General features: G+C 35.8%; 1 protein-coding gene across 3 annotated transcripts; it reads right to left on the bottom strand.

Moving 5' to 3' along the window:
* Nucleotides 1-1902: 1902 nt before the first annotated feature.
* On the bottom strand, nucleotides 1903-12342 carry LOC128317061 (uncharacterized). Of its 3 annotated transcripts, none has more exons than XM_053239300.1 (7): nucleotides 12103-12342; nucleotides 7512-7847; nucleotides 5977-6219; nucleotides 3477-3626; nucleotides 3104-3208; nucleotides 2810-2893; nucleotides 1903-2235 (listed from the first exon to the last, which is right to left on the bottom strand). In XM_053239300.1, exons 1-7 carry the CDS (start codon nucleotides 12149-12151, stop codon nucleotides 2057-2059), a joined length of 1146 nt encoding a protein of 381 aa, XP_053095275.1. In that variant the 5' UTR covers nucleotides 12152-12342; the 3' UTR covers nucleotides 1903-2056. The 3 variants fall into 3 exon arrangements, with proteins under 3 accessions (XP_053095275.1, XP_053095276.1, XP_053095277.1); XM_053239301.1 differs by having other exon boundaries at nucleotides 3567-3626; nucleotides 12103-12340; XM_053239302.1 differs by lacking the exon at nucleotides 3477-3626 and having other exon boundaries at nucleotides 12103-12341.
* Nucleotides 12343-12581: the final 239 nt, after the last annotated feature.

The raw sequence follows: 12581 nt of genomic DNA, 5'->3' as shown, positions 1-12581 counted from the left end.
TTCCTATAATAGCATGCCCCAAAGAGATTTTAAGTGAGCTAGACTTCACTACCTGTTAGCTGTTTCACAGTTCAAGAGTGAATGGTAGTACATTGATAAGTAGCTACCACATAAGATGTATATTGTAATGAATAGTAAACAGTAAGAAGAATATGTAATAAATACAAGAATTCAACTATAAAATACAATTACACATGTTCATGGTTCATCATTCCTAAAGCTTTTCAAACTTTGAAAGAAACACAATAAAAGACACAAACATTTAAATCAACCACTAAACCACCACTGTTTTACACATCATAAGCCAGAAAATCATTTATTTGATCCAAGTTACATTTTCTAAATAGTAGACAAGAACCTCATGGAATAATCTCAGATTTCTTATGTACAGAACTTCATCACAAAACCAAGACGGCGGTTTTTTAAGACACTCGTGACAGAGAATCAGAAATGTTAGTTGGAAAAAATGGAGTAATTCAGACTTCCCCTTTTTTTCTTGCAAAAGCACGTGAAATAAAGAAGTGTACAGGCTGAATGCAAAAGTCATAGCTGTCTGTTAAGCTCAGTGCTGAAAACTGTAACAAAAAAAACCTTCCTATTTATTTTCTCCTCAACAATACAATACTGAAACAATACTGCTAAAAACTGAAATACTCCTATTAATAATAATACTCATAAAAAATAGCCTCAGAAGCGTTTCTCATGCTTAAGGTTCATCCTGAATGCAGGCGTGTGTTCACAGGTGGGAGAGGAAATATAGAAGAAATGTGATGGCTACTAACTTTATTTACATATTATATATATATATAGAAATAAAAATGCATAGCTAAATAAAAAATAAAAATCAATGTCCAGAGAGAGACAGCATTTACATGAAACCAACTAGCAATTTTTTTTATTATTTTATTTGCTTAATTTTCGTATTGGTATTGTACTTTTATTTAAAGCATCTTGCGATTTTATTGGAAATCTCTTCACTGCAAAAAAAAAGTATCATAGCAGGGGAAAATATCTTAATCTTAATATCATCAATTTTTGTAAAATTTTTCAGTACTATCTAATACTTTGCTGTGGAATTCTCTATTCTGATTTATCTGACTGTAATTACGGCTGCAAGGTTTATATTAACACACTAGTTCTAATATGCTTTTTTCATTCACAGGGACTTTTTTGCTGGACAATCCACATAATCTAAGTCTAATAATAAATAAATAATTAAAAAAACCATGCTATTTACAAAGAAAAACATACAATCAGTAGTTTCAGGAGTCTCCAGTATCACCACTTTGTAACAATCTGAGATAAACCTGTAAGTTTAAGTTTTTTGTGGTTAAATTCTAAAAACGGAGGACATTGTGCTTTCTAGTTTTCCTGTAACATGACAAACTGCATTTGTTTTTTTCTTATTAGCTTCAAAAGAAAGTGATGGAACAGTGAGGGACTGTTTATAGATGTTATAATGTGTGACAAACTGTTTCACACATTATAGAAAAAAAAGTATGCAATTCTTTAATAAATAAAAAATTGTAATCGTCAAAAAATTATTGCTGCGTAAGAGGAACTTCTTAAAAGGTTGTCTTAATCTTATTGGATTCAGTATATTTTCAGCTCTTAATAAAGGCACTAATGTGGAATTGAGTGCAGATACGAGTGCACAAAAAATGAACGATAGCAATGGTGATAGCAAAAGTGTATCTGTGAAAAAGGAAAATTTTTTATGCAGCTAACACTAACTTTGAACCCAGCACTCAACACAGAGTTTTTTTATAGTGAACAAAGTAGTAGCTGCTTTATCCTAGTAGAATGGACTGTGCTGTCTAAAAAGATTCAATAATCACATATTCAAATATTGAAATATTTTAACTTCACGGTCGGTGTAGTTTTATTTTGGGTAAGAGATGAGTGTGTATGGGTGGAATATCTCCAGTAGCTACTTCCTCTACCAGAATGATCTTGCAAAATACAAATGGATAAGTCTAGTTACATTTTTAAAAAGACAGTATTTAGATATTTAAGCTCCAATTTGTTGCTGAATAAAAAAAATAATCTGTGTCCCTCACCGACTATTCTGGACCTGTGAGTACACACAATCGTCTTGCACTTTGGGCTTGTTTTTCTCTGGAGTGTTAAATACCAGCTCGCCATACTGCACCTCATCTTCTTTCTTCTTCTGCTTCCTCTTGCTCGTTCGTGTGACCACCATAGCATACTCCACATCATCATCTTGAGCTTGGGCTGGACCACAAGACAACACCACACAAAGAAATGTTAAGATCAAAATTTGTGAGATGATCATGGTGTCGTTGTTTTTTTTTTAAAATTGCTTTTAAAATACAATTTATTTACAGTATCTGTAGCATATGGGTGTCCAGTTTTATCAGGTTTTCATTCCAACCAAGCAGAAGCCACACCTGATAGTCTAGTGAAAGTCAAGATCAACTGATTAAACAGGTGGAATCAGGTGTGGCTCCTGTTTGATTGGAATAAAACCTGCATCCACACTGGCCCTTTGTGGATAAAATTGCACACAGCTGTGGTAGATCATTAAGCAGGCTTGGTCCTGAATATTTTCCTGATCTGTTACCTGATTTGAATATTTATCTGATCTGTTGTCTCAGGACAAATGTGAAAGCTACTAGGCTCCTTTTAAACCCCCATCACAGGCATCATGTCATTAAGCAGCTTGGAATTACAAGTGTATGTATGTATGTATCCCACTTCTACTTTTTGTGAATTAAGTGTATTAAATCTGTGAAAGGTGTTTGGATTAATCTAGTGCATATATTAATAAAGTGTGTTAAAGTCTTACACATCCTGGGTCTTGTCTCTGTCCTGTCTGTGGGTAGATGTGTGACCTGCGCGTACACAAGCTCCCTGTCATCCTGAGAAGGGGCTGTCAACAAAACACACCCACACATCTAGTAAACCACTATTAAACTTCATAGAGCTGTAGAAAAGCTCAATGGCAAAGGCAGAAGCACAATGCATAAAATCATGCAGATGCCAGTCAAGAGCTTTAGTTAATGTTCACATAAAACATCACAATGGGGAAATATATATATATATATATATATATATATATATATATATGCAACCTTCTGACCTTCTTTGTTCTTTTGGCCTTGTCTCTTCTTGTATATGTAGAATGCTAAGATGGATATCATGATGAGAAGCACACAAACTGAGCTCAGGATAATCAGAGTGAGTTCTACAAAAAGATTGAAAGGAAAAAAAATATCAGTGATCGAAGGTAGAGTTAGCTTTCAAGGAGTGAAGAGAAATTCAGGCCATGACGCAACAACAACGATGATGTCAGTGATAATGAAACAAATAGTATTTTAGTTCAAATGTATACAGAGCATAGTTGAATTTATTATACATACACACAGTTGGTTTACATAAAATCATGCATATGTAGTTCCTCTTTGATTTAGCACCGCACGACTTTGCGTATACATCCTTATCTATTTACTTACTTAGAACCACTGAGCTATTACTGGAGCTTGTGGCGCTCGTGGTAACAATCAGATTGCTGCTGTTAGTCTGGCTTACTGTGGAATTCATACCAAGGCTCGATGCTGGCGATGTCTGACTGGTCACCGTTGCGGAAGCGCTAGTTGTGGACTCTGCAAGTGCACATCAATGAAGTATCACTAGCACATATTCTAATGGCAGGTTCTGCATAAAAACATACACTAATATATAAACATGTACAGTGAGTTGCCAGTTTATTAGATGTACCTACAGTGGGGTCCAAAAGTCTGAGAGCACTAGTGAAAATGCTTCTATTTTGCATTTAATACAAAAATTTTCATTACAAATTATATTACTGACAACAACTTTGAGTGAAATGTAGAATCTTATGATCCATTTTATATCAAATTCATCGGAGTGTCATCTGATCACACGCTTCAATAGAAGTGATTAGACAGGAGGAAAATCTGACCTTTTGTACAAAGCATTTAACATGGTCAATATCACAAATTTGCTTACATTTAAATAGGGACCTAGATATAGTGCAGAATCTTGAATATGAACTATTCAAGATATTGAACATTTACTTTCTTTGTTTTAAATACATTGACATAACAATGAACAATGACACTGTTTGTATCTGTATGTGATTAGTGCTCAAATATCCTTATCTGTATTGAGATTTGTTTTCTTTGTTTGTTTCGTTCTACCAATATGCCCATTGAGACGCCGGAAAACATTGGGGAAAAAATGCGAGCACTGTCAGCATGGTGTGTGAATTCTAGCTCTTATAGTTCATAATTATTCTCAACCAGCAATGTCCTTGGGATTTTTTTTTAAATTTATTTATTTAAATGTCACCTGCTTGATTATTAACAATCACAGTGCTCCAGACCAAGCAGTTACTAAGGATGAATGAATGCTGGAAATGCATCAAACAGCACCATAATATGTTCCGTAAGCTTCATACCTGGCTGTTCACTCACGCCCACATGAAAGTAAAAACCTCCCAATTGCATAACTTTTTTTTTTTTTTTTTTTTGCGTCCTGCAGGATCCAAGTCCCAATGCAACCTCTAGTCTCAACCAGATGCCATGTGTATATATATATGTATATATATATATATATATATATATATATATATATATATATATATAAAATATCTTGTGTTTTTGGAAGTGCTTAAACAATTGTTAGAACAATTGGAAGACGAAGAACTTAAAAACACCACTTAAAAAAAACTGAGGGTCGAGGATGGTGAGTTTAACATGCTAGTGAAACCTATACTATATATGGAATGAGTCAGCTTGGGCACACTTTGTTTTTAACAACCAACCACAGGCTTGGTCATATACACACACACTCTTCACAACTCGAAGAGCGAAGCCTTCACATGATGTCTCTTTGCTCTGCAATTACATCATATGGTTTTGGAAGCCAGTCAAACATCATCTGTACATGAAATATGCAGAGGCTTTTATTCATTTAGGGAAAGTGCTATAAAACCGTTTAAAACTAACCCACTAGCCATTTGTTGTTTATCTGCAATACGTAGAAATGGCACGTTGTAGTAAATTTTAAATAATTCTCTGTATTTGACAACAACTTTATGATCACAAAATAACAATGCCAGTTTTCCTTGTCATAGTGTTTCATCATATCAGTATATCATCTCATGATTATTTGTGGCCTTTTCTGAGTATGTTAGCTATCTGTATGCATTTTAAATGGGCCTCACTCTATCAGTAGCATACATCAACCCTCTCACCAGTCTCTCAGACTCTACCAAATTTGCAAGAGAAATACAAAATTCTTACTATGTGTTACATAAGGAATAAATCATTTGGGGTGCGTGCAGTTCCAGGAAAATAATCAACTGTGCGGTGTTATGATGCGGCCCAAAGTAAAGCAGAGTTCTTACTCAGAACTTGGTTATTTTCCTCTAACAGCACTATAAAGTGGCTTTATTCATTTTATAGAAAAAGCAATTTCTCAATGATTACTACTGTTTATTCATTAAAAAATGACACAGCATACTTTTTATTCCTTTTTGTCACTTACATTATAGCTGTTATAAACAATCAACCCCTGACCAGCCTATCTTTTTTCTTGCTTTAGGTTAATAAGACAAGAAAGCATAGATTGTCATATTATTGAGAAACTGGAAAGTGTATAGAAAACCTGCAGACTTTTAAATATAAGATATAAGCCCCCAGTCCCATCAGCAAAGCCTTCAAGCCTTTAAAACTGCTCAGCTCTACATGTGATTGGATTAGTTCTCCATTACATTTTGGATGAAATGCATACATATACATACATTATTATGTGAAGTTGATGAGTTAGCATAAGATTTTAAGTAAGAGGGTTTGCTTGGATCATACCTCCTGCAAATGATGAGGGATTTTTTTTTTCTCAGAAAGCATGAGTAGTGATACTAAACACTGTTGCTTCATCGTTGTTGTTACTGCTCTTTAAATTTTTATTTATAAAAGACAGACTCACCAGGACATGGGTGGAGTTCAGTGGTATTGTTGTTATAGCTGACATGATTTTCTACACGGCAGGTGACGTTTCCATGATGATCTTTATTCAGTATGAGAGCGCTGTTCCCGTTCTCCAGTTGAGGGAGTGTGTTTAAATCAGAAGTCCAGTTGAAACGGAGATTGTCTCCATCAGCAGAACAGTACACTTTCATGACTCCAGGGGACAAGCAGCTGTACGACAATTTCACTGAGGACACCTCAGCTGCAGATTAGAGATGATAGAAATAAAATAATTGTTATTAAAGAACCCTGCTTCACATATTCCTCACTCCTGCTTTCCTCCAGTCATTGCTCACAGCTAACCTTAATGGTTATTCTCATTATGTCTTGTTAGTCTGCGTACTTTACAACATCATGCATGTGTTAATACTGCAGGTCAGAGCCCTGGGTTAATAGGCTAATTCATGTAAGGAATAAAACACATGGGGACATGCTGTTATAGAAAAAAAAACTATTAGGGGTGGTTTGAAACAGAGTTAGTGTTACCATCACAAAGTTAATTATTTTCCTATAACAGCATGCCCTGAAGTGTTTTATTCCTCTTATACCACAGCAATTTGCTAACAATTACATGTGGATGTACACATGAGGATTTTAAAAAAAAAATCATTTTAAAGAAAGTACTTTGCATCCACTTATAGCTACATTAACTGGGTTACAACATCTGCAAAACAACATGGTTCCTGTAATAACGTGTGCTATAAACAGATGTTCCCACCCAAGCTTTTCTATCTATCTTGAAGCTAGTAAGACAAACTGTGCTTCTAAAAAAGGAACGAAAACTTAATGACTGTTACAAAGCTGACCAATCAGAATCTAGAATTCAACCATAATGCATTATAATGAAATTTAGAATTAAATTTAGGATATACTGTATATCAGATTGCAGGCTTAGTGCCTCGAGTACATTATACTATAGAGTATTATACCACAGCAAGGTTGAATAATCGAATCTGATTAGTCAGAAGGTTTGCATTATTTATATAACTGCACATGGAGTTTTGGCTGTAACATGAATGATAGGTTTATATTAATGTGCTTGTTCTAATACATCAGTGTATCTATTGTAACAGATCACACATAGGGAATTGTATGGCAGACACTCCACATAATCACATAATCTAAGACTAATACTAGATGGATTTAAAAATGGGTTTTTGTTTAACAGTAATTCTTATAATCACTGATGAGGATTTTTTTAGGAGATATTTATTTAACATTTATAGATGGAGTCTTGTTTGTAAATCCTCTTTGTGTGTGTGTGTGTGTGTGTGAGTAAGAGACAGAAAGACTGTTTATCACAGCTATAACACAGGTGAAAACAGGAACAAACTTGCCTTACAGATGTCCCATAAAAATATTTATTCACATTTGTTCCTAGTAAAAGTGTTATAAAAGATTATAGAATGAATGATTATGTTTTATACATTTAGCAAATAGCTTGTAAATGTTGTAGTGTGCTGTGTGATGTGATTAGAAGTTGTGTGGTCCTACCTTCAGTGTTTAGCTGGAGAGTATAATTGTCTTTTTTATTCCCGTTTGCATCAAAGGTGTCTAAAGTGTATGTTCCAGAGTCGTTCCTCTCTGCACTGGTTAGTATCATAGTTTTACTCTCATTAACAAACTGCCATCTTGGGGGATTTGGTTTTGGTGGGTTACTTTGGATTTTTCTATATCTTATAATTAAACGAGGGGTAGATGTCTTGTCTATGATCTTTAGCTCTAACTTTTCCTCCAGGGGCATTGGCAGGTGCAGTCGTTGTCCCAGAGCTACATAACACTGATTACTCTCAGTAAATCTCCAGACAACAGGATCCTGAAACAGCAAACCTGCAGAGGAAGAAAAAAATCAGCAGCTTTTAGTTAATATTATAACATACTGAAACACACCTCTGATCTATGTAAACTTCACTCCATTATTATACGAGTGCTGGAATTCGGTGCTTTTGTGAACCCGACTTTGTTTTATATTCATTATATTTTATTTTTGCATAGTTCATTAAGGACTTTTATTTTAGTATTGCCTCCTTAGAGAGGGGATATTGGGTAATTAGTCGGAGAGAGAGCTGGGGGGAAAGGGGATTCACTTTTTTCCAGGGGTTTCAGAACAGCGTAATCGAAACTGCGTCATCAGGGAGGCGTGGCCTATTTGAGAATCTGCATAGGTCACCGATCATGCGCAGTTTGGGAAAAGCCATTTACTTCAAATACCTCTTTTGATCACAGGGGTTTCGTGTCAAATACTTTTTATATTGCGATGTATTCTTTTGATGATGTACATATTTTGAAATTTGATGGGAGCCAGTCTGATAGAAACAAAGTATATTAATTTGAAGAGGTTCATACCTTCGTCCACATGTTTTTTTTATTCTTTATATTCACTCAGTATAATTGTGGAAAGATTATATATATATATATATATATATATATATATATATATATATATATATATATATATATATATATATATACCAATTAATTAATTAATTAAGATTGGGTCAGTACTAAAATTAACCATGGTTTATTATAGTAAAAGTGTGGTAACCATGTTTGTTTGTTTTTTGTTTGTTTGTTTGTTTTTAACCGGATTGATTACCATTTGTATAACCAGTTTTACTACAAATAACACGATTAAACTATGGTTAGTTTACCACAACCATTATTATTTTGTGGTTACCATGGAAGTACAAAAACCCTGGGTTTTTGTTGTTGTTGTTGTTGTTGAAAAACCATGGTTAATTTTCGTAAGGAGACTGGCTACAACTTACAGAAAAACGTAATTACGCTATTGACGGTTACTGCACATTTCTTCTGGTTGTTTGTTCTCGAAACATATTTTGTTAGTTTTTCACTCTGAGCACAATAAAAAGTTAAATGTCCTAGGTATTTCAAGTCCATCATCATTATAATAGTTATAATAGAACTCCTAAGCCCTCTGTCACCTAAACCCCGCCCCTTACATACTTAGTGGTGGCAGTGGCAAAACTCCGCCCCTTTGGAGACTTTACCTTGCTGCTAGATGGGTATTGTGAGTGAGAAAAGATTCATAATTGCTGCTGTTATTCCTAATGTTTGCTGGGACAATTGTACTTGAGGCTACATTCCGGCTAAAACGCATTTTGCTTTGCATATAAACTTTTCAATTACATGGACAGTATTCAGACGGACTATATTTATAACTTTAGGGCAGTTTTTTTTTTTTCTTGGAATATAGTTACTCATTTATTTTGTTTTTATTTGGGCAAAACAAAGAAAACATGCATCCTGGCTGGTGTTATTTGGCTCATTGCCAGAATTTGTCAGCTCTCCCTCATTCTGGAGCATGTGTGCATTAATGCCTCTTGTGGCAGACTTCAGTAACTGCACATAGAACTCCTTCAGTTCGGAATCCATTACTGAGACTGCGGGGCACAAAAAATATATATAAATAAATTAAAAAGACAGAGAACGAAAGGAGAATGCACTACACATGAGACTTGTTCATGTCCACCAACCATGTGTACCTGCCCGTTACAGCAGTTACAGTGTAAGACCAACTGGCAGACACATCAGTTCCTTTAACAATAGGAGAATTTGCTGGACTGAACTGGTACGGTGCCGCAGTAAGCGCCTGGAATTGACATCTGTCTTTTCAAACATGGCAGAGGAAAGTGCAACAGCCCCATGTGTGCACTACAGAGCTGTTTTGGCCTCACTGTAGTTCGTCTGCTCAGTCCTACTCACCAAGACATTCAGTTGCCCAAACAGACCCGTTTAGGTCAGTTCTACTCTCTGTGTAACACACCCTCTGATGTCTAAGTGCCTGTAGAAAGCTCTGTAGCTCAGGTTAGTCTTTCTAGCCTGCCATGCAAAGTAACTGATGTTCACATGGGTACAGAAACGCTTACGCCTGAGGAGGTAGAAATAGTTAATTCCTTCCAACAGGAGAACCATGATGTTTTCAGCACTAGCTCTACTGATCTGGGTAGAACGGTGTTGATCAAACATAGCATACACACAATTCCTCTATGTCCCTGGTGCGTCAGAGAGCATACCGCACCACGCCTGTCCTAAGAGATGAAATCCCCAAGCAGGTCTCAAACTCCATCCACAAAAATAGTCTGAACTCTTTTCACATAGTCTGTACTCTTTCTGGGACATGTGGTTTCGAAAGATGGCATTCGACCAGACCCCAAAGTAACTGAGAAGGTGTTGAATTGGCTTCGTCAATCTACACCCACAGAGATTAGGGTTTTCATAGGCTTCTGCTCATATTATCGCTGCTTTCTCAAAGGTTTTGCAGGAAAGGCAGCCCCTTTACACACTCTACACAAAAACATGGCAAATTCACATGGACTGAACAATGTGAGGAGACTTTTCAGTATTTTCGCCGTGTTTTATCATCCCCTCCCGTTCTCACTTACCCTGATTTCAGTAAGCATTTTATTCTCTATACTGATATCTCTAACTATACAAATGGCTCAGTTCTTGCACAACAGCAGCAAGGAGTCAAAAAGGTAGTAGCCTATGCCAGTCATGTGCTAAACACAACTGAGCGTAACTGGTCCACCTTTGACAGAGAGTGGTGGGCTATTGTTTGTTCTGTCAGACATTTTTCACACTACTTGCAAGGGTCCCCCTTTGTAATTGTTACTGATCATCGCCCCTTGTTAGGCTTAAGGAGAATGATCGGGATCCCACAGGACGTAGAGCACACTGGGAGTTAGAACTTGATGTGTACGATTGGGTCATAAAGCACAGGAACACAGACTCACTAGGCATCCGAGTCACTGTGATTCTTTTTCTCAACCTAATTCTGGCCACACAGATCCAGACAAAACTAAACCTTCTGCAGGTAAAGCCCCTGTTACTGCGCATGCTGTCTTGGATCGTTCTCAGATTCTGTCAGTTGATATAACCCAATGTCAGAAAGATATTGCCACACTGAGGACAGTGTGTGAATGGAGGAAGGAAAGAGACCTCCAGCTTGGGCTGTAAAGAATAGTTCAGCAGAGCTGAAAGTATAATGGTGACAATTTGATAGACCACATTGGCAGGATGGCAAAATCTACTGTTGTTTCTGTAATAAACCCACAGAGTCACCCACTCTTCATGTTGTCAGTCCTAAACCCCACGCCTTATACTTTGGTACAATTTTTACACACAGCAATAATGTGTCCTTTTGTGCTTATTGTGAGTAATCTGCTTAAACAAAGACCAAATTTGATCAAAAGTGAATTACTTTGACAGTTTACTGAAAACTTAGTTGCAAATTAGCCAAATTGTGAAGTCAGTCTAAAGTTATTAACACAAAATCTACAAAAATGAAAGAGAAATAATTCAGCAATGCCATGTGTATACATAGCATAAAAGTAAAAGTCATACTTTTACTCAATTTGAAAACTTGTGTATTTTTAGGATTAGCCCTTGAAATGTTAAACGTGTGGTGTGGTTGGAGTATGACATATGCAATTAACTACACTTTAATACAATGATGAGAGATCATCATGAGAATACACTGTACTGATGTTCGAACTAGAGATGGCCCAAATGACCAGAGAACTGTATATAGAGGAGAAAGTGCACTGGAAGTGCTTTGTTAAATTATATTACCTCTCATTGGAAAAGCAAAGACTCATTAGCAACACGCTAAACAATGTTGTCCAGTCTGTCAAATTTTATTATATTTGCTGATGATTATTTTGTCTAATTTTATCTATTACTTGACAGATTAAAGCCAAGCAAAATATCTCTCTGTGTCTCTCTCTGTCATTTTTTATTTATATTATTTTTGTTATTTATCTTTTTATACTAACATGACATATATTCATTTTTTTCCATTTTTTTAGAACACTATATTCAAAAGAATCCCAGATTTTTTTTCTGTATTTTCTACAAGATTAACAGATTTTTTTATGTTGAGACACTGCTTTACTTTTTTATTGGAATTATCTCAGCAGCCACAATAAGGCTTACGAAAACTGTTCAGACAAAAGTGCATCTGAGTAAAACATTACACACTGTAGAACAGTACAGCAAGTTCTCACTGAAAAAGAAACTGTTTCACTCTTAGCATAAATAAATCATATTTCTGATGGAAACCTACCCGAGGCAGCTCCTGCGAACATCAGCAGGATCCCAAAGATGTCCTTCATTTTCTTCTCAGTAAGTCCAGAGAAGAGACATAAAAACGTCCAGAAGCCCACAAACCAACTGAAGGGAAATGAACACAGTGCAGTTCTCTCTGAAGCTTTAAACTAGCTGGAGCCCTTTACACTCAGACCACACACACACACAGCAGGCAGGATGAAACTGTGGGTAATGTTTTACATGACAAATAATACTCTTGTGAGGAAAAAAGAGGAAGTAAGATCACATTTCTGCAATGGCACACTTCCTGTTTTCTTTCCTAAAGAAATAGACAGAATGTTACAATTGGTTTCAGTACTTTGAAAAGAAATTTAGTTTCATGTCTAATGTGTCTGTAGAAAATTCAGTCCACTAACTGTTTAGAAAAACTGACATATTCTTCTCGAATAAGTGTGTCAACAATATTCAAATAGGTTTTATCTGGAAAGTCATGGA

Source organism: Pangasianodon hypophthalmus, chromosome 13 (genome assembly GCF_027358585.1).
Source record: "Pangasianodon hypophthalmus isolate fPanHyp1 chromosome 13, fPanHyp1.pri, whole genome shotgun sequence".
In the NCBI taxonomy this organism is placed as follows: domain Eukaryota; kingdom Metazoa; phylum Chordata; class Actinopteri; order Siluriformes; family Pangasiidae; genus Pangasianodon; species Pangasianodon hypophthalmus.
Note: the sequence above shows the minus strand (reverse complement) of the source record. Positions and strands in the feature narration are given on the sequence as shown.